Genomic DNA, 26,372 nt, shown 5'->3' on the forward strand with positions numbered 1-26,372 from the left:
TCACAAATGGTGATCACATGACCCCAGGATGCTACAACCGTCATCAATACATTCTGATTGCCAAGTTCCCAAATTTTGATCATGTCACTGAGAAGATGCTATGAGGGTCGTAACTTTGAGGAGTACTAACTAGCCTTTTTTTCAGTGCGAATGGAACAATGGAACAACGAACCATTGTTAAATGAATGGTTGTAAATTGAGGATTACTTGTACAGGTAGTCTCCAGGTTAAAATAGACTGGGGCTGTTGTTGCTAAGGAATGCAGGGTAAGATGTATGGGGGAGGGGCCTGAATGCCCTTGGTGGGGGCTAGGGAGGGCAGTTCAGTTAGCAGCCAGAGGGGGAGGAGAAGGGAAGGAGGGAGGGAGGGAGGAAGATGGAGGGAGGGAGGGAGAAAGGACAGGAGGAAGAAAGGAAGGAAAGAGAGGGGGGAAGGAGGAAGGGGAAGAAAGGGAAAACGAGAGAGGGAGGAAAATGGGAGGAAGGGAGGAGTAAGAGAAGGAGAAAAACAGTGAGGGCCTTAGTGATCTCTGAGCTTGGCAGGTTTTTTGCAGATGTCTGTTGACCCATCTCGATAATATCAATGTTAGAAGGGAGTGTGGTTTGTGGGAAGGAAGAGGAAGAGGAGGAGGACTGTGGGATCCTTGGTACTCTGAGCTTGGTGGGTTTTTTGCAGACATTTCGTTACCAAGCTAGGTAACATCATCAGTACTAAAAGGGAGTGGTTTTTCCTTGCCAATGTTGGTGGAAATGGTCAGTGGTTCCTCAATAGTCAATAGTGACAGTCTTCCTTCCTTCCTTCCTTCCTTCCTTCCTTCCTTCCTTCCTTCCTTCCTTCTTTTCCCTCCTTTCCTTCCTTTCCATTTCAACCACATTTCTGCTGCAAATGTTCATCTAGACACGAAGGAGGCAAATGGTACCTTTCCTTATATTCACAGGACATGATCCGAAACAAAGCAAGGAACACTCAAAACTGTGCCCTTCTGGAACAGGCCTACGCCATTGTTTCTGCACTCAACAGGCGAGCGGAAAACAATCTTCATATTTCTCTCATTGAGAACTACCCTGGAACTCTGGAAATCTTAGGGGAACCCATTCGGCAGGTAAATGAAAGATGGGCATCTCATTCTGATAACACATCTGCGTGCTAAGTCTCTGGCTCTTTCTGCTGAACCCCAAAATATGTTTTTAAATTTGATCCTGGTGCTTTTCAGTGGACATGTTTTTTTTATTTTTATAAAATTATAATCAGCGGCCCAAGTCATGTTACTGTGAGATTAAAAGGCTAGTTTCTAATGGTTAAGGCACTAGGCTAGAAACAAAGAGACAGTGGAGTTCTAGTCCCACCTTCGGTACAACTTTGGGCCAATCATCAGGAGTTGGTGGATTCTAGTCCTGCCCTAGGCATGAAAACTTGGTGGGTGACTTTTCCCAATCACCAGGAGGTGGTGAGTTTTAGTTCCACCTTAAGCACGAAAGATGGCTGGGCGAGTTTGGACCAGTCATCAGGAGAAGGTGCATTATAGTCTCTCCTTATGCATGAAAGCTGGCTGGGTGACTTTGCAAAGAGGAAATCAGACTTAATAATCATTCCTTTCTTTTCAGCTGATAGTTTGATAGAGGTTTCAGACAAATTACTCAAACTCTAATCATGACTGGAGATAAAATCTGTTGCTCCAAAGGGCAGATCCAGAAGGAAAGGGTCAAAACTCTTGCTAGATTACAGTAGAACTTTCTGATGCTGTGACTTATAAAGCCTGTGAAACTTTCTGCCACGTGTTTTGCTATTTTTTTCCAGGGACAGTTCATTGTGTGGGAAGGTGCTCCGGGGGCACGCATGGCTTGGAAGGGACATAAGCGCCACGCCTTCCTCTTCAAGGGTTACCTGCTCGTGTGCAAGCCAAAACGAGACACGAAGATGGATACTTACAGCTATATTTTCAAGAACATGATGAAGGTTGAATATATCCTTCCTGAATAGTTCTCTTTCTCTGACTACTTTTTGGTATCTAACTGAAACTAGGTTAAGCTGTCAGAAAAATACTGAATTATCCGTTGATGTAGCTTCAGAGGTTCAAATCTCACAGCAATGCAGCTAATTGCATCTGGTGGTTAAGGCATCAGGCTAGCAACTGGGAGGTTGTGACTTCCTTAGGCATGAAAGTGAGTGGGTGATCTTGGGAGAATTGCCAGAAGAGAGTGAGTTCTATTACCAATTTAGGCATAAGAAAGCTGGTAGGGTGACTTCGGGTCAGTCCCTCTTTCTCAACTCAGCCCACCTCAAAGGGTTGTTGTGGTGGGGAAAATAGGAGGAGGAAGTATTAGGTATCTTTGCCGCCTTGAAATATTTGTAAAAATAATGAAGGCGAGAGACAGACAGACAGACAGACAGACAGATTGGCTCACTGACTGACTCACTGACCTGACTCACTCACTGACTACTTTACAGCTAGTCTTCAACTTATGGCCTCAATTGAGTCCCAAATTTCAGTTGCTAATCAAGGTAATTGTTAAATGAGTTTTGCCCCATTTTATGACTTTTCTTGCCATGATTGTTAAGTGAATCCATGCTGTTGTTAAGTTAGTCACACAGTTGTTAAGTGAACCTGGCATCCACATTGCTTTTGCTTGTTGGAAGGTTGCCAAAGGGGATCACGTGACCAGCGGACACTGCAGCCATCAGGAATCCATGCCTGTTGCCAAACATCTGAATTTTGATTCTGTGACATGGGAAGCTGCAATGATCATAGGTGTAAAAAATGGTCCTGGGTCACTTTTTTCACTGCTGTTGTAACTTTAGACCGTCACTAAACAAGTGGTTGTAATTCGAGGACTACCTCTGTACAGATGTAAGGTGCATTGCAAATGTGTGCCTGATCCTGGCTGAATTGTAACCTTGGTTTCTGATTGCTCAGCTATCTCACATCGATGTGAATGACCTGATTGAAGGAGATGACCGGGCGTTTGAGATCTGGCACGAACGGGAAGATTCGGTCCGGAAGTATCTGTTCCAGGCGCGCACCGTTATCATCAAAAACTCATGGGTGAAAGAGATCTGTAGTATTCAGCAACGGATCAGTCTCCCATTATGGGGTGAGTAGAACTCAAGACTTGAGTTCCCCAAGCTTAATTTTTGCTGCTTTTGCACGCAGTGCTTCTCTTGGGAGACCGCTTAAGGGATGGGACTAGAAGTCTATCGTCTCCTAGTGAATATCAAATCTGATTTTTGTTTTCTGCTTCAGATGCACCTGATTTTGAAGAGGAACTGGCGGACTGTACAGCGGAACTGGGCGAAACTATCAAGCTAGCATGCCGAGTCACAGGAACCCCTAAACCAGGCATCTCCTGGTATAAAGGTATAACCCGCCTCAGTTCCTCCATAATTAAGGCCAGAAAGACGGAGTAGACTTTTGAGCAGGGACACTACTGGTAGTCCTCAACTTATGACTGCAACTGAGTCCAAAATGTCTGTGGCTAAGTGAGACATTTGTTAAGTGAGTTTTGCCCCATTCTAAGACCTTTCTTGTCGTGGATTGTTAAGCAAATCGTCGCAGCTGTTAAGCTAGTAACACGGTTGTTAAGCGAACCTTCCCTATTTGCTTGTCAGAAGGTTTCAAAAGGGGATCACATGACATCAGGACACTGAAACCATCACAGGTATGAATCAGTCGCCAGGCACCTGGATTTTGATCATGTGACCATGGGGACTTTCACGCTTACAACCGCCGCAACGGTTTTCAGTGTAAAAAAATGGTCGTAAGTGACTTTTTTCAGCTGTTGTAACTTTGAATGGTCACTAAAAGAACGGTTGTAAGTTGAGGATTGCCCGTAAAGCCTTGTTGAGTGATACCAGCTACACAGATAAATTTTTCCTTTAATTTAGTTTTTGCTTATCACTTCTCGACTTATGACCAAAATTGACCCCAAAATTTCTCTCGCTAAGTAGAACATTTGTTGTGAGTTTTGCTCCATTTTACGACCATTCTTGCCACCATTGTTGTTAAGTGAACCACTGCTGTTATCAATTTAGTAACACGGTTGTTAAGTAAATCTGGCGTCTCCGTTGACTTTGCTTGTCAGAAGGTCGCAAAAGGGGATTGCATGCCCCCCCACGGGACACAGGGACCGTTATAAATAGGAACCAGTTGCCAAACATCTGAATTGAATGGAGGTACTGCAGTGGTCATAAGTGTGAAAAACCATCATAAATCCTGTAACTTTGAACAGTCACTAAATAAACTGTTGTAAGTCGAGGATTGCCTGTATATTCTTCATCTCCCTTTTCTCATCTTTGTTTCCCAATAATAATACTGTACTGTATGCTAATGTTAACATGAACTTATCTCATAAGCAGGGGTGGGCTTCAAAAATTTCAGCAACGGGTTCGCTGCCCCTTTGATGGGTGGGTAGGACAACGGGACCACCTGTTGTCAAAATAAATAAGGGAAATTTATTTTACAATCATATTTAACTCTGAATCCAGTCCCACGTTCACCAAATGGTATCTTTCTACCTCTTGCTTTGCAGATGGGAAACCAGTTGAAGTGGATCCTCACCACATCATCATAGAAGATCCCGATGGGTCCTGCACATTGATCCTTGATAATCTGACCGGAGTGGATTCAGGGCAATATCTGTGCTATGCATCTAGTCCAGCTGGCAGTGCCAGCACCCTTGGGAAAATTCTCGTCCAAGGTACCAGCACTACACAAAGAAACACGCAGATCCCCAAACGTACACATGGAAGCATACACATGGGCAACCTTGAAGGTCCAAAGAGAAGTATCTTTCATAGTTCCACACACTAGGCATCCAATCAGCTAGTACGGCTTTTGGGGTGTAATGGAAAAAGGAAGGAAGAGATGGTTGTTACACAACACAACAATAGCAATAGCAATAGCAGTTAGACTTATATACCGCTTCATAGGGCTTTCAGCCCTCTCTAAGCGGTTTACAGAGTCAGCATATCGCCCCCACAATCTGGGTCCTCATTTCACCCACCTCGGAAGGATGGAAGGCTGAGTCAACCCTGAGCCGGTGAGATTTGAACCGCTGAACTGCAGATAACAGTCAGCTGAAGTGGGCTGCAGTAGCATGAGAGCCCCATCACAACAGAGGATGGGAAAAAATAAACCCACTTTAAAAATGGGACAAAAAGAGAGAGAGAGAGAATTGTGTGCTCTCTAAGGTTGGTGGAGAAGATTTTGATATAATGAGGGGCAGTTTGGATTAGTGATGAAGGCAGTAGGAGTTCTAGTCCGCCTTAGCCATGAAAGCCAGCTGGGTGACTATGGGCCAGTCACTAGGAGACTGGGACTTCTAGTCCCATCTTAGGCAGGAAAGTTAGCTGAGTATCTTTGGTCTGTTCTCTTTCTCTCTCAGCCCAACCCACCTCACAAGGTTATTGTGGAGAAAATAGGAGGAGGGAGAAGGTGTTTTGGATATGATCTGTGCCTTGAGTTGTTTGTAAAAACAATAAAGGTGGGATACAAAGAAACAAAAACAAACAAATGTCTCTTAGATGCACCATGCTACTGGATGTAATGTGGGCTTGGAAGAGTATTTGACTTACTCCTCTCTCTTTTTACAAAGCTTACAACTTCCTCATGGTATATGTATTTTAATTTCTAGTGCCTCCTCGGTTTGTGAACAAGATGAAACATGCCTATTACGCCAATGGTGAAGACGCACAGTTTACTTGCACCATTGAAGGGGCACCGTACCCCCAAATCAGGTAAGGGAATAATCAAGCCCATGCTCCACAGCATTTTTGAATAGGACTTTCCAGCCTACAAATTCTTATTTTACAGGGAGTCTCCTACTTACAACCACAATTGGGACCTGAATTTTTGTGGCTAGGCCAGGCAGTTGTGCCTGATTTTATGACCTTTTTTGTCAAGGTTGTTAAAGGAATCACTGTGGTTGCTAAGTGGATCACACTGTCATTAAGCAAATCTGACTTGCTTGTCGGAAGTCGGAAGGTCACAAATGGCGATCACGTGGTCTCCAGGTTCTCCAACCATCAGAATCAGCAGGCCGGTTGCCAAGTACCTGGATTTTGATCACGAGATCATGGGAGCATTTACAATGTTCATAAGGGGGGTGATCAGTCGTAAGTTGCCTTTTTCAGTGCCGTTGTAACTTTGAAGGGTTGCTAAAGGAATCGTCGTTAAGTCGAGGACTTCAGAATGGACCTGTGCGTTCCGAAAGCTGTTTTCAAGAGAGGAGGAGAACCATGTAGAAATAATAATAATTATTGCTTCCAGTTTTTACTTTTTCATGTCTTACTGTGTCCTACTTTGTGAATAGGTAAGACATGAAACAATAAAAATCTGTATTCTCTGTATTGCGTCTATCACTGGGAAGTGGTGAGTCCTAGTCTCTCGTAGGCACAGTTGTTAAGTGAATCTGGCATCCACATTGATTTTGCTTGTCAGAAGCCAGTTGGATGACTTTGGCTAAACTAGCCCCAGTATATCAATACCTCGGTAAATCTGTATTCTCTTCCTTTCCTTCCCCTCCATTATTCCTTCCTTCCTTCCTTCCTTCCTTCCTTCCTTCCTTCCTTCCTTCCTTCCTTCCTTCCTTCCTTCCTCCCCCCTCCCTCCCTCCCTTCTTTCCTTCCTGTCTTCCCTCCCTCCCACCCACCCACCTCCCTTTCTATTTTTCCTCCCTCCCTCCTTTCTCTTCACCTCCTCTTCTCTCCTTCCCCCTCCTCCCCCTCCTCATTCCAGGTGGTATAAAGATGGGAACCTCCTCACTGACCCAAACAAGCACCAGAGCTTCAGTGAGCCACGAAGTGGTGTGATTGTCCTGGTTATCAAAAACGCCAGTGAGGATGATGAAGGTCTTTATGAATGTGAGGTGAGTTTCTCCGTTTTCTTCTTCTTCTTAAGTTGTTATGAGGCAGGAACTTCTCCCTAAAATATGGAGCCAAAGACCCACCATGCACCTGCTGGGCAAGTTCAATTGTTCTGTTAAGACATCCTGAGTTGTCTCAGTACAATTTACACAAACAAGTGTTGGAAGGGAAATCCATCTGGTTCAGTTCCACGCTGCGAGAAAGACTCTCGAAATAAAATGGAGGCTGGAGACCGATTGGAGAGAAAGGTCCATTTATTGATGAACAGAACCATACAAAGAAAGCATTTGACCCAGTTCTGGGTCAAATGGTTTTTCTTGTAAATGGGGTTTTATACAATTTTCATAGCATTTTGTAATCTGGAGGCTTGCTTTGTGTGTTTTTATTATTTGATTGGTTTTATTTGTTTTGCAAAGGGTCACGATGGCCTTAATTATTACATCCTTAATCCTAATCCTGTGAGGCATCCGTAATTGATTTTATTCTCTTATCTATTGCTTCTGGCCTGCCTTTCTTAATGGACCAGTATTGTTTCCACTTTTCTTAATGAATGGAATCAAGGTCATGTCATGCCCTTTCTTAATCCCATCTTAATTATAGATGAGCCCAGTCTTTCTGAATGGATTACCAAATCTGCATTTCTAAAAACTGGCCTCCTTAATTTCTGCTTGGAGATTGGAGCTGGTTTTTGTCCCCTTTAATAACATGTTTCTCCATTTCTCCCTTTGCAAAATATAATATTCTGCTCCTTTTAATATCCCCCAAAATATTTCATTCTTCTAAGAGGGTGGGTGGGTGCTGACTTTCTACACAAGCAGACAAAAACCAACTAATTAAGGAATCACCAAGAACATTCCCATCAATACCGACAGGTCAAACCACAGTATATAAAATGAGAGCACTCCCTTCTAACACTGATTACGTTATTTAGTTGGGTTATGAAACATCTGCAAGAAAACCACCAAGCTGAATGGTTATCAGGGTTCCAAGCAACAACCCCAACGAAGGAAAATTTGAGGCAAAGTTCCATTTTATTAGACATCTCATATTGACACATCTGGGAAAATCCAAATCTGTAAGTTTCCAGGTTTTCCCCACCCAAAAGAAAATTCAAATCCCTACCCAGCACCCACATGTCCATCACATGATCCAGTCAGGTACCATCCAAAACAGGAGATGCCTCCCAGTCATCTCATCGCACCTGCAGGGCCAGATGACCTTGACTTTCTGAGAAAGAATGTTATTATGACTACATATCACCTGCACTCTGTAAAATGTTCCCCACAGTAGAAAATGTCGCAGGCCTGAAGTCCAAAAGGTAAAAAGATGGCTTCCAGGTCTGACAGTGTTTTTTTCCCAGTTTGTTTTGTTTTGTTTTGCCTTTATTTGTATGCCGCCCTTTTCCCTGAGCGGACTCAGGGCGGCTCACAATTCAAAAAAGGGAGGGGGAAAAGACAAACAATAGACAATACAGCATGTTAAAAAGAAAACACAACAATTCGAGTGGGGCTACAATCTTAACCCCAGGCCAGCCGGGACAGCCAGATCTTTACAGCGGCGCAGAAGGACTGGAGGGTGGTGAGGGTCCGAATCTCCACGGGGAGTTCGTTCCAAAGGGACGGAGCAGCCACCGAGAAGGCTCTCCTCCGGGTAGTTGCCAGTTTGCACTGGCTAGAAGATGGGATTCGGAGGAGGCCTAATCGATGCCATTAGAGGAGGCCTAATCCAGTGCCATTAGAACTTTGAACTATCACTAAACAAACTGTTGTCAGTTGAGGATTATCTGTCACTGGTGAAAGCTAGTTAAAGTGAGGTCCAATCTAGAGGTAAGGAGAAATTAATCAATAATTAGCTAATGGAATGGCTTGCCTCTTGGAATTGTGGGTGCTCCATCATTGGAGGTTTTCAAAAATAGATTGGACAACCATTTGACCAGGATAGCAATAGACTTATATGCCACTTTACAGTGCTTTGAAGCCTTCTCTAAGTGGTTTACAGGGTCAGCATATTGCCCCCAACAATCTGGGTCCTCATTTTACTGACTTGGTGGAAGGCTGAGTCAACCTTGAACTGGTGAGGCTTGAAATGCCAAATTGCAGGCTGCCGGCAGTCAACAGAAGTAGCTTACAATACTGCATTCTAACCACTGTGCCACCACAGCTCGTATGGTATAAGTTCACCTGCTTTGTATAGGGGGTTGGACTAGAAGATCTCTGAGGTCTTATGATTCTATGCCCTTGTTCAGGTAGTCCTCAACTTACAACAGTTCATTTAGTAACTGTTCAAACTTACAAGGGCACTGAAAAAAAGTGACTTACGGCTGTTTTTCCACACTTATGACCATTGCAGTATCCTCACAGATGCGTGATCAAAATTCAGACACCTGTCAATGGCATGTTTTTATGATGGTTGCAGTGTCCCTGAGTCATGTGATCACCTTTGGCAACCTTCTGACAAGCAAAGTCACTGGAGAAGCCAAATTCACTTAACAACTGGGGCAAGAAAGGTCATAAAGTGGGGCAAAACTCACTTAACAAACATTAACAGCAGAAATGTTGGGCTCGATAGTGGTCATAAGTCGAGAACAGCCTGTGTAGATTTGTGAAGAAAGACCTGGAGTTGATTTTTGTTCTTCATCCGAAATCCACGCACATTCTTACTAGCATTGCCAACTTCTCTCCAGTTGATAAACAGGTTGGGGAGCGCGAAGGGAGGCGCACAGCTCTACCGCCAAACCACAACAGCCTTGGCCCCAGAGAAGAGACCTGAGCAGGCGATCACAATAGAAGGTAGGGCCTTTTGATCTGCTCTTTCACAATGTGGTTAATTCGATATGGCTAACGGTGGCTAATGAAGGACTGGATGGGTACGTTCTGTTACCTCTCAGAAGACATGGCATTCTTGTTTGTTCCTGGGACTGGGTTAGTGATTGTGTTTGCCTGGTCTGGCAGTTGTTGTTGTTTTGTGGCGGAGGAGGCCCAGGTCTATGGCCTCTTGCCTAGAGCAGGGGATTGGACTAGAAGATCTCCAAGGTCCCTTTTGACCCTGCAATTCCAAGTTCTATTAAGGCAGATGGTGGGTCAGTTCAGGGTGATGCCTCCACAGAAAAATCACCTAGTAAGAGTCTTCCAGAGGTTAGCAATAACTAAGGTTCCTCTTATGTTCAGATCTTAAGTTGGACGAAATGAAATTTGTATATACTATTTTTTATTTATATCCCGCCATTATTATTTTTACAAATAACTCAAGGCAGTGAATGTATCTAACATTCTTCCCCTATTTTCCCCTCGACAACAATCCTGTGAGGTGGCTTAAGTTGAGAGAGAGGGACTGAGCCAAGTCACTCAGCCAGACCAAGAAGAAGGGCCTTCTCTGTGGTGGCTTCTTCCCTGTTGCTTGAAGGACCATCTTTTCCTAGTGACATCCACCCAAACCACCAGAGCGGAGAGTAGGAGATGTTATGGGCTCCCTCTCTTAAGGAGGTCCCCTTGGTGGGACCCAGAAGAACGGCCTTCTCCATGGTGGCCCCATCCCTGTTATTTGAAAGACTGTCCTTTCCCAATTACATTTGCTCATCCCACTGGAGCAGGGAGGAAGGGGATATTACTGGTCCCCTGTCTTAAGGAGGTCCATCTGGTGGTACCCAGAAGAAGAAGGGTGACTTCCCCTCTGCTATTTGAAAGACCATCTTCTCCCAGTTATATCCATCCAACCCACCAGAACACGTGGCACAACAAAACCCCGCTCCACTAAAGCGCGCCCGATTAAACCGCATCGCTGACGTCATCAGCAGGGCGACAACAGCGACCGCGGAGAAAAAAGGGCGCTTTAAATAGTGCTTTGAAAGCAAGCCGATTCAACTTAAGGTAAGGGTTAGGTTTAGGGTTAGGTTAAGGGTTAGGGTTAGGGTTAGGGTTAGGGTTAGGGTTAGGGTTAGGGTTAGGGTTAGGGTTAGGGTTAGGGTTAGGGTTAGGGTTAGGGTTAGGTTAAGGGTTAGGATTAGGGTTAGGGTTAGGGTTAGGTTAAGGGTTAGGTTTAGGGTTAGGTTTAGGGTTAGGTTAAGGGTTAGGGTTAGGGTTAGGGTTAGGGTTAGGGTTAGGGTTAGGTTAAGGGTTAGGGTTAGGGTTAGGGTTAGGGTTAGGGTTAGGTTAAGGGTTAGGTTTAGGGTTAGGTTAAGGGTTAGGTTTAGGGTTAGGTTAAGGGTTAGGGTTAGGGTTAGGGTTAGGTTAAGGGTTAGGATTAGTGTTAGGGTTAGGGTTAGGTTAAGGGTTAGGTTTAGGGTTAGGTTTAGGATTAGGGTTAGGTTTAGGGTTAGGGTTAGGGTTAGGTTAAGGGTTAGGTTTAGGGTTAGGTTTAGGGTTAGGTTAAGGGTTAGGATTAGGGTTAGGGTTAGGGTTAGGTTTAGGGGTTAGGTTTAGGTTTAGGGGTTAATTTTAGCTTTAGCGTTTACAGCGTGCTTTTTTCGTCGCGCTGTGATGACGTCAGCTACGCGGTTTTGTCGAGCGCGCTTTAGTCGAACGCGGTTTTGTGGTGGAACCCCAGAACAGGGAGGCTGGGTGTGTTATGGATCCCCTCTTTGAGGGAAGTCTATATGGTAGGACTAAGGAAAAGGGCCTTCTCCATAGTGGCTCCCTCGCTGTTCATCCATGTGAAGATAGATAGCAATAGATACAGATGATAACATCCACCAGGTCTCCTACCGAATTGAGAGTATTTCAATGACTTTTTTTTAGAGATTGTGAAATACAAGTTATAAGACCTACTACATATAGTCTAATAATTCAATGGAGATAGTAGGTTCTTGAGTGTTCTAGGTATTACTAATTCTGGGGGTTTTTTCGGGAGGGGGCGGCTTAGGATTTGCTACTGCAATAAATGTGGAATTGAATTATTTGTGAAGAATAAAGCATTCTTGATATTGTGAATTTGGGTGTTTGCAAATGGTGAAGGACACCTGAATGGTGACACTGTCATGTACTTGACATGCCTTAAGAATGTACAGCAGAAGTTATGACACAATGTCACCACAATGTGGCATCGTTTTGACATTTTCAAGGCTTGTGTTGGCAAAGAGGAAACCTGGTTTAAAAATCATTTCTTTCTTTTCAGTAGACAGTTTGTTAGAGTCTCAGACTGATATTTATTTGCATCCCACTATTATTCCTTTTACAAATAACTCGAGACAGAGAACGTATCTGACACACTTCCCTCCTCCTATTTTCCCCACAACAACAACGCTGTGAGGTAGGTTGGGCTGAGAAAGAACCCTTCATACCTAACACAGAACTAGAACTCGCCGTTTCCTAGTGAGTGGTCGAAAGTCATCCAGCCCACTTTCTTGGCGGGCCTAGAATTCCCAGACTCCTGGTGAGTAGCCCAAAATCCCCCATCTGGCTATCATAGCTAATGTGGAGCTAGAAAACGTCTCCGTGTGATTGATCCAAAATCACTCAGCAGGCTTTCATGCCTAAGGAGGAACCAGAAGTCATAATCTTCTGCATAGACCAACCTGACTATTTCAGATAAAATAATTCCTGGGGTCATTGTATTTAGGAAATCCTTTTAACTGTTTCTGTAGTTTATGCTTGAATTGGGCAACCATTTGTCTGAAATCTTATAGGGTTTCTCGCTTGGGTGCGGACTAGAAAACTTCCAAGGTCCCTTCCAACTCTATTATTCTGTAATTTTATGTGGCAAGTCTGACCCATGAAAACCTGACTTTTTTCACATGTAGTGACTAAACTGGAGATTTATATTCCATTTTATTTATATATTATACAAATTTTAATTTTAGTTTGAAATATGGTTCATTGTAAATTTCTTATCCATGTTTTAGAAAGACATCTGCATTCTTCCATCCTGTGATGGAATCAATTTGAATTTTTTTTTAAAAGTGACCTGCGGCTTTGTCAAATAAGACATCAATAAATATTGGTGTAATTTGGACGCCTGTACCATGCAAATGGCACTTTGCTTTTGAAGGAGAAATGTATAGGAAAGATAATAAAGTCGGTTTGGATACCCTCTTTTCTGCCTATTGAAGAATTGAATTTTGTTTTATTGCGTCTCATCGGCCTATATTATTTGAATTTCGCTAACCTACTATATTAATTGCCAAAGGCAGTTGTCAATCAAACTCCAGTGAGCAATCAAACTTCACAGCTTTTAAGCATATTAAGCACTGCTTTGCAATGTTCAATGGGGTTAAAATAACAGAAGCATTGTAAAAGTTTTAAAAAATGGCTAGCAAAAATCCTAATTTTCTCTTTGTGTTATAAATCGGACTGAGTAAATCCCTAGAGTCTCTGTTACAAGTCCACATAAATCTTTTATTTCTTTTGGAAAGCAAATAAGGTTAAAAAATTGCAGCGTGATAAAGTGAATTTTATTCCTCCAGGGACATGTGGAACACAGTGTTATTAAAGCAAGACTTACAAACTGGATGAACTTAATGCACTTAAAGAAATTCATAGAGAAGGAATGCGAATGCTTAGATTTCCTGTAATTCTGGAACTGATTTATTAAATGACAAATTTTGCTGAACTTTGTTTATTTGTCAGAAGCCTCACAATTAAAATAAGGCATACTAGATGACATAAAATTTAAAATATAAAATACAAGATTAAAATACAGGTAGTCTTTGACTTACTATCACAGTTGAGCCCATAATTTCATGTTGCTGTGAGACATTTGTTAAGTGAGTTTTGTCCCATTTTACAATCTTGCTTGCCACAGTCGTTAAGTGAATCCCTGCACTTCTTAACAATACAATATTAACAACACAGTTGTTAAGTGAATCTGGCTTTCCCCTTGACTTTGCTTGTCAGAAAGTCACAAAAGAGGGCCAAATGACCCTGGGACACTGCGACCGTCATAAATATGAGACAGTTGCCAAGGGCCTTAATTTTGATCGTGTGGCTTTGGAAATATTGCAACAGTCGTAAGTGTGAAAAAATGGTCCTAAGTCCCTTTTTTTGAGTACCATTGTAATTTTGAGTGGTCCCTAAATAAACTGTTCTAAGTTGAAAACTATCTGTGTGTAGAAATTAAATGGATCTTGCCCAGAAAATTTAGGAAATCAAGCTTATTTATGGAGCTTGCGGTTATACAATGTTTGATTCCTTTCAAACATTGCATTTTTCTAACAATATGTTAATTTTGCTCACAAATCCGTGATTTGGCAGTTTGCAAGTCCACAATAGCAACAGCAATAGCAGTTAAGACTTATATACCGCTTCATAGGGCTTTCAGCCCTCTCTAAGCGGTTTACAGAGTCAGCATATTGCCCCCAACAACAATCTGGGTCCTCATTTTACCCACCTCGGAAGGATGGAAGGCTGAGTCAACCTTGAGCCGGTGAGATTTGAACAGCCGAACTGCAGAACTGCAGTCAGCTGAAGTAGCCTGCAGTGCTGCATTTAACCACTGCGCCACCTCGGCTCAGAGGTGGTGCAGAGGACCCACCTCATATAGGCTTACAACCATTCATTTAGTGACCATCCCAAGTTACAATGGCACTGAAGAAAGTGACTTACAACCAGCCCTTATTATTATGACTGTCACAGCAGCCTCATTGATTTATGTGATCAAAATTCAGGCACTTGGCAACTGGTAGGTATGTATGACAACCGCAATGTCCCAGGATCATCACATGATCCCCATTTGCGACCTTCCGAAAAGCAAAGTCAATGGGGGAGCCTGATTCACTTAACAGCCACGTGATTCACTTAACAACCATAGATATTCATTTCATAATTGCAGCAAAAATAAAGATGATAAAATTGGGTGCGATTCATTCACGTATCAACTGCCTCACTTAGCAAAGGATGTTCTGGTCCCAGTTGTGGTCGTAAGTCGAGGGCTACCCGTATTTAACAGTGAGTGGAATGTTAAATTTGAAACAAGTTATTTCAAATGTAGTATTTTAAAAATAATAATAATCAAGTCCTATTCAGAGTACTAATCCATTAAATCCTGGTGTTTGGCTTTGCTTAATTTCTGTTTCAGAAACATGCACATCAAGCATAATAAAACAACCACAGAGATTATATCATTGCCCAGTTTCAATCCTTACCAAAATTTGGAATATATTATTCAACCTGTTTTGCTTTCATCTAAAATGATGTCAGGACTGTTGAGACTTTGTTATAGGTTTTACTGTTCCCTAACACCCAGCATTGTCGGAAGAACGGCAATCAAAACATTTTTATTTATTTTGCAATTACTGTGACACACAATAAAAAGCAGCAGGGTTTCAGTAAGATGGTCATGGTCAATAAATTGAACACCCCCCCACTCCCCCACTAGATATCCCAGTTTTTAAGTGCCTTTCTGGCCAAAAACAGGAGAATTTGAACATATCCTATCTAAGGTGATTTAAACAGAGAAATTATTTGTTTACAGGCAGTCCTTGACTCACTTAGTGACCTTTTGAAGTTACAGCGACACTGAAAAAAAGTGACACGACCATTTTTCACACTTACGACGGTTGCAGCATCCCCATGGTCACGTGATCAAATTTCAGACACTTGGCAACTGGTTCATATTTATGACGTTTTCGTTATCCCAGGGTCATGTGATCCCCTTTTGCGACCTTCCGACAAGCAAAGTCAATGGGGAAGCCAGATTCACTTAACAACCGTGTGACTATCTTAACAACAGCAGTGATTCCCTTAACAACTGTGGGAAGAAAAGTCACAAAGACGGGCAAAATTCACAAAAGATCTGTTTTGCTTAGCAACAGAAATTTTGGGCTCAATTGTAAGTTGTAAGTTGAGGACTACCTGTATTTGTATATTCATCTTGGCCTTTATTTTCCTGTTATCAATCCTGCTTTTTTAAAAACACACTTTTTTCTGCCTGTAAAGTTAGCAGGGTTAATTTTAGTGGCTTCACTTGAGCCTCTTCACTTGATTTCCAGATTCTTTGAATACAGGCAGTCCTCAACTTACACAGTTCATTTGGTGATCGTTTGAAGTTACGATGGCACTGAAAAAAAGGCACATGACCATTCCCACACTTATGACCATTGCAGCAACTGACTCATATTTATGACGGTTGCAGTGTCCCAGAATCACGTGATCCCCCTTTTTCAGCCTTCTCATCAGCAAAGTCAGTGGGGAAGCATGTTCAATTAATGACCGTGTTATTAACTCATCACCTGCAATGATTCGCTTAACAACTGTAGCAAGAAGTATCTTAAAACGGGGCAAAATGTCACTTAGCAAATGTTTCATTTAGCAACAGAAATGTTGGTGCCAATTTTGGTTGTAAATTGAGGACTACATGTAGCCCCCCATTTTGAAAGGTATTTTAGCGTGATCGTTTCTTTTTTTCCCCAGAAAAATAATTGTAGCAGTTGTTTAATTTGTTGCTTTCGCTTTATTGCAAAGACATGGAAAAGACCTTGGTAGAAAATCCTCAATTAATATACTAATGGCATGTGTAGAAGAGTTACAACGCAATGCCTTATCTCACAATGGCAAACATCTTTCGAAGCAGATGAAAATCTAATGTGGAAAGCAATCGGGATATAATGACAGGTAGTCCTCGACTTACAGCTGTTTGTTTAGCGCTAAGTCATCACACATACAACCATCGGAGCCTCCTCACGATCACATGGTCCAAATTTGGCCACTGGGCAGCCGACCTGTATTTACAAAGCTTTGCAGCGTCACCTGATTGCCGTTTGCAAAGTCAATGGGAAAAGCTGGATTCGCTTAACAGCCACACAGAATTTGCTTAACAATTGCGGCGAATCACTTAGCAACCGTTGCAAAAAAGGTTGTAAAATCAGGCATGACTCACTTAATTTCCACCTAGCTCAGCAGAGGAAATTTGGATTGTGGGTCGTAAGTCGAGGATTACCTGAATGCCAAATCAACAATTGTGATATAGGTGCCCTGACTTTCCGAGCTGACGTAATAGTGAAGCAGCCTTCTATTGTGATCCACAAATCACTTAAAGATGCTTATTATTGTTTATTTCTTGCTTAGTGTGACCCTTCCTTCCTTCCTTCCTTCCTTCCTTCCTTCCTTCCTTCCTTCCTTCCTTCCTTCCCTCCCTCCCTTTCTCCCTGCTCTAATCCCCTCCCTTCCTGCTCCACTCTATGTTTCCTTAACAAGTAGACTTGTACAACAAGAAAGAAAACTACAAATTTGGGGCCAGGACACAACATACTGAGCTAAGAAACAAGCACAAGTTTTCCAGTTTGAACCATTTTACATTCAACACAATTACCGGTAGTCCTCAACTTACGATCATTGGTTTAGTGACCGTTCAAAGTTGCAACAGCTCTGAAAAAAGTAACTTATGACTGTTTTCCGCACGACCATTACACCATCTCCGTGGTCACAGGATCAAAATTTGGCCGCATGGCAACTGGTTCGTATTTATATGGTTGCATTGTCCTGAGGTTGCATTGTCCTAACCAGCAAAACGGGGAAGCCAGATGTACTTAATAATCATGTCACTAACTTAAAAATTGCAATGGTTCTCTTAACAACTGTGGCAAAAACAGTCATAAAATGGAACAAAACTCCTTGCCATAACAACTTAACACTTAGCATCTGTCTCGCTTAGCAACATAAATTTTGGGCCCGATTGTCGAAAATTGAGGACTACCTGTATTTTGAGTGTAAAACATCATTTATTTTGTACTTAAAATAAGCCATTTCCATCATTTTTGGGAAAGTTGGAGCTACAGAATGATGGGAAACCCCTTCAGATGCCAAATGTGATCCATTTGCTTAGCAACCGTTCAAAGTTACAACGGCTCTGAAAAAAAGGGACTTATCATTCCTAGGGACCCTCACAGCATCCCAATTCAGATGGTCACAATTGGGACACTTGGCAACTGACTCATATTTATGATGGTTGCAGTGTCCTGGGGTCATGTGATCATCATTTGCGAACCTTCTGGCAAGCAAAGTCAACGGGGGAAGTCAGACAACCATGCGATTTGCTTAACAACCGTGGTGATTCACTTACCAACTGCAGCAAAAAAAGGTCATGAGATTGGATGCCATTCACTTAGCGTACACCTCACTTAATGACAGACATTCTGGTCCCAATTGCGGACATAAGTCGACGACTATCTGTCTTTATAACTCAAAATGTTTTCTTTTCAGTCCAGCCCAGTTAAGTTTAACCCGTTTAAACCTTACTAAGCAGCTTTTAACCAGGTTTAAGACATTTAAGCAAATATTTGTCTCTGTTCAGCTTAAGTGATTTGTGGATTAAATTATTACACTTTGCTAAAATTGGTTGCAATCTCAGAAAAACAACCGTGGGATGGTGTTAATTTTTATTTTTCCTCTCAATTCTTTCCACTCGAGGTTTTTAAATTTCTTTTATTTGCATAACAAATTTAATGTGATTGTGAGCTTCTGCCTTTTTTTTAACCCCCTGCTGTTCATACTGTTTTCTTTGTAGTCACTGAACAAGAAACTAAAGTGCCTAAGAAAACCATCATCATGTAAGTCATATATATGCATATATATCTATCTATATATATACATAAATTAGCATTTGTGTTGTGCTGTGCTGCCTCTCTGCATGTCTCCATAATCAACCTATACAGGAGGTCCTCGATTTACAACCCTCCATTTAACCCTTCATTCTAAGTTACAACATCACTGAAAAAAGTGACTTACGACCATCCCTCGCAGCATCCCCATGGTCACGTGATCAAAATTGGCATATAGTTACGACCGTTGCAGCATCCCAGGGTCACATGATCCTCACCGGCAACCTTCCGATAGGCCAAGTCAGTGAGGGGGAAGCTGGATTTCCTTAACGACCGCTGGTTTACTTAACAACTGCAGTGATTCACTTAACAACCACGGCAAAAGAAAAATTACAGTTTACAACCACAGCAAAAGTAAAGGTTATAAAATTGGGCACAACTCACTGATCAACCGCCTCACTTAGCAATCAAAGTGCAAGTCTCGATTGTGGTTGTAAGTCGAGGACTACCTGTATTTATTGGCTGTGCAAAAGTGTTTCTTGCCATCCTATCAGGTCTAGTGGCATTTTGGGGAGTTAGGAAAAAACTTAGGCCAGGGGACAAAGCCATTCGAGGTGTGACTGCCTATTTCGCAACCTTAGATCCGGGTAAAGATCCGGGTGCAAATTGTGAGGTCTGAGCAGGTCAAAGTCAGGGAGGGACTATAGATATCCAGTGTGGCACAGCACTAATCCACGAGATGCCTTTGAACCAGCAATCTTGTTTTTCTTGTCTTTATCTCTACCCTCTATCAATCTTATCAAGGAATTGTTCCTGAAGGAGAAATTAATAATCTAATTGCCTTTTCTTCCCTGGCATACAACACTTTCACTGCATTAAATTGAACCGAGAGAAGAATCCCATTCTTTAAAAGAATTAAAAGTAATCTGAGCTCTTAATAATCTACTAACTGCTAGCCCATCTTCTTCCCTCCCTTCCTCCACTTTTTTTCCCCTTCCTTCCTTCCTTCCTTCCTTCCTTCCTATTTTTCCTTCCTTCCTATTTTTCCTTCCTTCCTTCCTTCCTTCCTTCCTTCCTTCCTTCCTTCCTTCCTTCCTTCCTATTTTTCCTTCCTTCCTTCCTATTTTTCCTTCCTTCCTTCCTTCCTTCCTTCCTATTTTTCCTCCCATCTTGTAGCTGGGAGTCAAGAGTGTCAAGGGGGCATCTGTAAGCATGCAGTTGAAGAAGCTCTTTGGGATATGCACTGAAAATATAGCTGCTGTTTGCCCTCTTGACTCCTCCTGACCTTAACCTCCAGATATCAAGACCTCAGATGCAGCTTTTGGCACAACCTGCCCTTTTCTTTTCGTGCTGGCAAGTTCATTGGAAGCAAAGAAGCTCTGGAATTGCTTTTAGGGTTAAGATAGGAGGAAGGTCAGGCGTCTCTCTTCATCACCACTAACTTTCAACAAGGATTGTTTGAACCTCTCAATCCTTGTCTTGATGCCTTTGTTAAATTTGATTGCGAAAGGACACCCCCTTTTTATTGAGAATATTTTGAGTTGCACTATAGGAGCAAAATTTACAACAGCACTGAAAAAAAGTGACTTAAGGCCGTTTTTCACACTTACAACCAACGCAGCATCTCCGTAGTCACGTGATTTGGACATTAGCAACTGGCTGGTATTTATGAGATTTGCAACCCCCCGAGGTCCTCCAATAAGACCGATTAAATCCCACAGACTAGGCCTCCTCCGAATTCCATCCGCCGCGAATGCCGACTGGCGACTACCCAGAGGAGAGCCTTCTCTGTGGCTGCTCCGACCCTCTGGAACGAACTCCCCGTGGAGATTCGAACCCTCACCACCCTCCAGGCCTTCCGCAAAGCCCTTAAAACCTGGCTGTTCCGACAGGCCTGGGGCTAAAGAGCTTCTGCCCCCCTCCTCGAATGGTATGGTTGTTGTGTGTTTTAAATTGTGTACTGTTATGTTCGTCTTTTTATCCCCTGTCTGTACCCCTTTCCCTGACTGAATTGTGAGCCGCCCTGAGTCCCCTTCGGGGAAAAGGGCGGCATATAAATATAATAAATCCAATCCATGTGATCCCCTTTTGCCACCTGACAGACAAAGTCAATGAGGAAGCCAGATTCTCTTAACAACCGTGTTATTAACTTAACAACTGCAGTGATTCACTTAACAACTGTGGCAGGATAGGTCGTCAAATGGGATAAAATTTACTTAAAAACTATTTCTCTTGGCAGGCAGCAGGAATTTTGCACTCAATTGGGGTCATAAGTTGAGGACTACCTGTAGTTCCTGAGATTTCAGCAAGGTGGCCTCCTTTTGTTTACTGAATTCCACCTGCAAGTGGCCTGCATGAGACCTGAGGAATTATATTATTTTTCCTTCTTTCTGCCTCCAATTTAGAAAAACACTTTATTGAAATAGGAGCTGGGTTGTTTCCTTGTAGATGTTTCATGAACAAACTAGATAACGTCATTAGTCCAGCACAGAGGATGCAACCTAGTTAGGTCAGGAAATGTCTGCAAGAAGACAAGTTCAAAAAGGACCAAGACTCCACAGTCCAACCCTGAGCCAAAAATATACTCTTCCTTCCACCTGTTGAAATAGTTCAGCCAGGTTATTTATTTATTTATTTATTTGCCCCTGAAAAAAAATTCAGGGAGCTGAAGGGAATTAAGATTTCCAAAATGGAGACAAGCTGGTGGTAAGAATAAAAAATAAATTAAAAAAAAAACCCTTTCAAACATTAACATCTGCATGCACCCAAAGCTCAGAAAACTAACGCTGGCCGTGCTTCGTTTTTTTGCATTAACCTGTGATGCAGCGTGAATTCCCATGATTTGAGAATCAGGGGACGTTTTGAAGGGTAGGATCCTTGATCCTCTCTGAGCTCGGTGGTTTTTTTTGCAGATGTTTCATGACCCTTCTTAGGGAATGCCATCACTGCTAGAAGGGAGGTGGGGTTGTGGAAAGGAAGAGGAGGACAACAGGAGGACAAGGAGGAGGGGAAAGGAGGAGGAGGAGGAGGAGGAGGAGGAGGAGGAGGAGGAGGAGGAGGAGGAGGAGGAGGAGGACAATGACTGTGGAGTCCTTGGTGCTCTCTGAGCTCAGTTATTTTCTTATAGATGTTTCATGACCAAACTAGGTAACATCACAAGTGCTAGAAGGAACTGTGCTTCTAGCTTCTAGCATTGATGTTATTACCTAGTTGGGTCACTAAATGTTTACAAGAAAGCTCAGAAAGCACCAAGGACCCCACAGTTCCCCCCCTTCCCCTCCTCCTAGATGGGTCATGAGATGTCTGCAAGAAATCCCCAAGCCAAGAGAGCACCAAGGACCCCCCCCCCCCAGTTCAACCCTGAGCTCCAATTGCTCTCTTCTATCGACCTTTCTCACCCAACCCCAATCTCCAACATTTCCACCATCAGAGAGGAAACCATCACCACTGTCGTGAAAAACCCAAGAACCAAACGGAAGCCATCTCCTGCCCGTCCGTCTTCCAGCTACGCTCCTCGCTCTCCAGGCTCAGAGTTTGCAACATCGGAGCCCATTTATGTCAGCAAGATTAGGCAACTTGGTCCCAGGCATGACCCTGAAGGAGTAGGGAAGACCACCATTCCTACTCTTTTTGTGACAGACCCTCAGGAGAGGCAAGGAGTTGCAGGCAGGAGTATCAGCGTAGAAACTCCTCTGGATGAACAGCGTAAATGGGTGGAAGTGGAAGAAATAATTGAGTTTAATGTGCAGAAACCAACCCAGATGTCAAGGAAAAGAGGTGCATCCCCCGGGCGATCCGAGAAGGAGGAATTTGTGTCAGGTTATTCTCGGCCCACCACGAGACCCAGGCGTTCCTCTGAAGATGACCCAAATGTGAATAATTCCAACAACAAACAAGTTGAGCAGGTTGAATCTCCCATCTCCCGAGATGTTCAAAGATCTGGAGAACCATCGGGGAATGAAAATGAAAGCCCTCATGTGGAGCTAGAAGGAAAGTCACACCTTCATGAATCCAGAAGCTGGATTGACTCATCTGGGACTACCGTGGTTGAAACATCTCAGATGGGCCATTCCCAAGCTGAGGACTATGTTGTGGAGGAGTCTTCTCCAGAAGACGAGACTCTTCCAGATCAAAAAACGACAGTATATGGCCCCAGTCGGGGAGACCTATCCGATCTTGGCAATCGCGAAGTAAAAATCCTTACCAGGAATGGGAAAGCATTAACTTTGGAGGACCTTGAAGATTACGTCCCTGAAGAAGGAGAGACCTACAGATGCAGCCGTCTTAATTCCGAAGAAGATAAGCCTTGCGAGATAGCCGTTCTCCAGACCGAGATCAACAAACCCACCATTGGCAAACCGGTCTTACTGAACGTCGGAAGACCTGTGGCCTCTAAACCCAGGCAAACCTTCTTTAGCAAATTTGAAGGCCATCAGCCTGGAAATATCTTCATGTCGGCATCCAGAGTGACCGAAATGCAACCTAGAGATCCCACCAATGTTTCTTTCCAGATTGGCGAGTCCCACCGACCAACTTTCTTCACGCAGGTCCAGTTGTCCCCAGAGAGTGGTGCATCCAATTTCAAAACCGAAGTCTCCACCCGAAGCTACAGCACTGCCGTAGGAGAAACAGTCACGTTCCACATCAAGAAGGATGATCCTTCCCAAACTTAACGGGAAATTAAGGCCAGACCTCTTAACCATGATAGACAATTAAAAAAAAAAAACATTACCATCAATCTCAGCAACAATTCAGCACCGTTATGTAAAGGGGAAAACAAGAATACAAAAGGAGAAACTGCAATTAAAAAATAAAATCCGAGATAAATGATGATGTACCATAAAATTGATCTTTTGCAAGGGAACACTTCTGTCAGTACAATCTATAGAATGTAATCTTTGATTTGCATTTCCCCCCCCCCCTTTTTGTATTAAAAAAAAATCACCATTCCATTGTAAGGCATTGAGGTGCAGCAGAAGTAGAACATCATTAGTGAGATGAGATTAAATCATGGTTACTTTCTCTCAAAATGGTGATAGGGAAACTGCCGATATTTTTTTTTAATGTTACCAAAAGGGCGATTCAGAATTTAATAGTTCTAATCCACTTCTTTCGCAACTTCTGAAGAGATTTAATGAGATGTAGCACAGGTAGTCCTTGACTTACATAGCTTATTTAGTGACCATTCAAACACAACAACAATGGCACTGAAAACAGTGACTCGTGGCCATTTTTCCTACTTTTGACCATAGCAACATCGCCACAGTCACATGATTAAAATTGGGATACTTGGCACCTGGTTCCAGTTTATGATAGTTCCTGGCGCTTCCAGGAATCACATGATCCCCTTTTGCGACCATCCGACAAGCAAAGACAACGTGGATGTCAAATTTGCTTAACAACACTGTTACTAATTTAACAACTGCAGTGATTCACTTAACAGCGGTGGCAAGACAGGTCATAAAATGGAGCAAAATTTACTTAGCAAATGTCTTGCTTAGGAACAGAAATTTTGGGCTCATATGTGGTCATAAGTCAAGGACTACCTATATTCTATTGCAGGAGTTACGGAAATTATTTTATTGAATCCATCTTAATCCCACTGACAGAAGTGACATCAGCTTAAATGCAGACAATAAATCCATTTAAGGGACTTCTGACTTGTATTTTGATTTTTTTCTAATTTCTTGCCAATTCCAAAACACGAGGGTTGGTGCCAAAATATTGACTGAATACTTTGTTCTCTCCAATTTTCTTGATACGCTTCCTTTTATTAAAATGAAGATTACATTGGATAAATATGGCTATTCCTTATAGTCTCCTCTTACAAACAATATCTCCAATTATTTTTGACGTTGTCCTTAAAATACCATCTGGTAGGGCAAATTCTTAACACAGATAAAAACAATACCAATTTTTGGATGAGTGAGTTTAAATGCATTGCTGGATAATTCTTCATAATTCATCCTTCATCGACACATTTATCCGAACCATAAATAGAGAATGGAGGATTCTCATCTTGCTGAGAAAGTATTCTCCAACCAAAAACCAGTGGTGAAATTCAATTTTTTTACTACCGGTTCTGTGGGCGTGGCTTGGTGGGCGTGGCAGGGGAAGGATACTGCAAAATCCCCATTCCCTCCCCACTCAGGGGATACCCAAGAGGTGGCATTTGCCGGTTCTCCGAACTACTCAAAACTTCCACTACCGGCTCTCCAGAACCTGTCAGAACCTGCTGGATTTCACCCCTGTCAAAAATGTGGTCCTTCTGAAGACCACCCAACATTTATCATTTTCATTAAGGCAAGCATTTTTGTTTTGAATACAGGTAGTCCTTGACTTACAGCCATTGGTTTAATGATCAACAGCACTGAAAAGAGTGACTTGGGGCCGTTCTTCACACTTATGACCGTTGCAGTGTCCCCATGATCACGTGATCAAAATTCAGACACTTTGCAACTGGCACGTACTTATCATGGTTGCAGCGTCCTGGGATCATGTGATCACTTTTTGCTACTTTATGACAAACAAAATCAATGTGGAAGCCAATTTCGGTTTACAGCCATGTTACTAAATTAACAACTACAGTGACTCACTTAATAACTGTGACAAAAAGGGTTGCAAAATCACTCAACAAATGTCTTCCTTAAATTTTTTTAGGCTCAATTGTGATTGTAAGTCGAGGATTACCTGCAAACATCATGCCATGAAGTGTTTTAGAAGGCTGGGTGAATTTCATTCAAAGAGTCCCTTTCATTTTGCAAAAACCCCTTTTTGATTATTCTTTACATGTTTATTTTGTGGTATCTGTGCATTTTTAACTTTGCCAGTCATCAAAATTTTAAGCTCTGCAAGCGTCTCTCTGCAGAAAATTATGCGATCCATCAGCCTACATTTAGAAACACAAAATTATGGACCTTGTAAAATGTGGAATTTTTAAAGAAACTTGGTAAACAAATGTAGAAATGTTCATTAACGATTTGGCTGATAAATAACTAACGAAAAAATAGCTTAAATTTCTCTTGATCAGCTAATTTTTTTTTAAAAAAATTCCACCATTGCATATTTGGGACTTTTTTTTTTTAACTTTTTCAAATGTTACGGTCTGTCCTAGGGAGGGGGGGATTCTTGCCTATATGGGATTTACAATCTGTAGATAAATGTTGGGGTTTCTTATAAAGAAATGATAACAACTTATACTGAGTAACTTTTGTGTTGATGAACCAGCTGGATTAGATATTCTTGGTGCAAAGTGAACAGGTTGTTTCACAGATCAAACAAATTCAGAGACGAGATGTCAACTGGAACGACACTCAATTTTCTATCAATAAAGAATTAATAGCATCGTATTTTTTTTTGTTGTGGTTTTTTTAAAATAAAAATTCATCATTTAATTGTCATTTGGGCTATGCACCAAATGTGTTTTCGGTGTCCTGTAGAGGAAAAAAATGCAATGGGAAATTTATGCATGAAACAGTTCCTCAACACTTAGCATCCCTTCAAGAAGGAAGTTCGGTATTTCTTCTATACTGGTAGTCCTCGACTTACAACTGTTCTTTAAAGTGACCCTTGGAAGTCCCAATGGCACTGAAAAAAAGGGAATTATGATCAGTCCTCGCACTCATGACCATTGCTACATCCCCACAGTCACACGATCACAATTTGGTGATTGTAAAATCGGGTACCACTCGCATTACAACCTCCTTGCTTAGCAACTGAAATGCCGATCCCCCTTGTGGTTGTAAGTTGAGGACTAGCTCTAGTTTCTTCCACTTGAGAGGGTCATTCAAGCCAATTTCCAAAATTGGCCATTGTTACAATTTTCAGCCATGCAATTGATATCCAAAATTACTGGAAATTATGGTATACAACATCGCTTATTATCCTGGCTCTGTCCAAATACACTCCTTGACCTTAAGCAACAAAAATTATTTTACTTCAGGCTTTTGTTGGAGAAAAAAATAAATGAAAATAAGTCAGATTGCAAAGAGGGTTTTGCCACTGAATTGCATAAAATGTACAAAACTTATAGAAATTGATCTAT

General features: G+C 42.2%; 1 protein-coding gene across 1 annotated transcript in view; it reads left to right on the forward strand.

Moving 5' to 3' along the window:
• OBSCN (obscurin, cytoskeletal calmodulin and titin-interacting RhoGEF) overlaps window positions 1–26,372 on the forward strand; it is a 198,945-nt gene that overhangs the window by 154,671 nt on the left and 17,902 nt on the right. The window contains 10 exon segments of the mRNA XM_032234892.1: window positions 938–1,102; window positions 1,798–1,956; window positions 2,915–3,092; window positions 3,242–3,355; window positions 4,527–4,694; window positions 5,631–5,733; window positions 6,734–6,863; window positions 9,545–9,650; window positions 18,295–18,337; window positions 21,759–22,993. Coding sequence (XP_032090783.1) covers window positions 938–1,102; window positions 1,798–1,956; window positions 2,915–3,092; window positions 3,242–3,355; window positions 4,527–4,694; window positions 5,631–5,733; window positions 6,734–6,863; window positions 9,545–9,650; window positions 18,295–18,337; window positions 21,759–22,993 — 2,401 coding nt within the window.

The sequence above is a fragment of the Thamnophis elegans genome, chromosome Z (assembly GCF_009769535.1).
Source record: "Thamnophis elegans isolate rThaEle1 chromosome Z, rThaEle1.pri, whole genome shotgun sequence".
NCBI classification, from domain to species: Eukaryota; Metazoa; Chordata; class Lepidosauria; order Squamata; family Colubridae; genus Thamnophis; species Thamnophis elegans.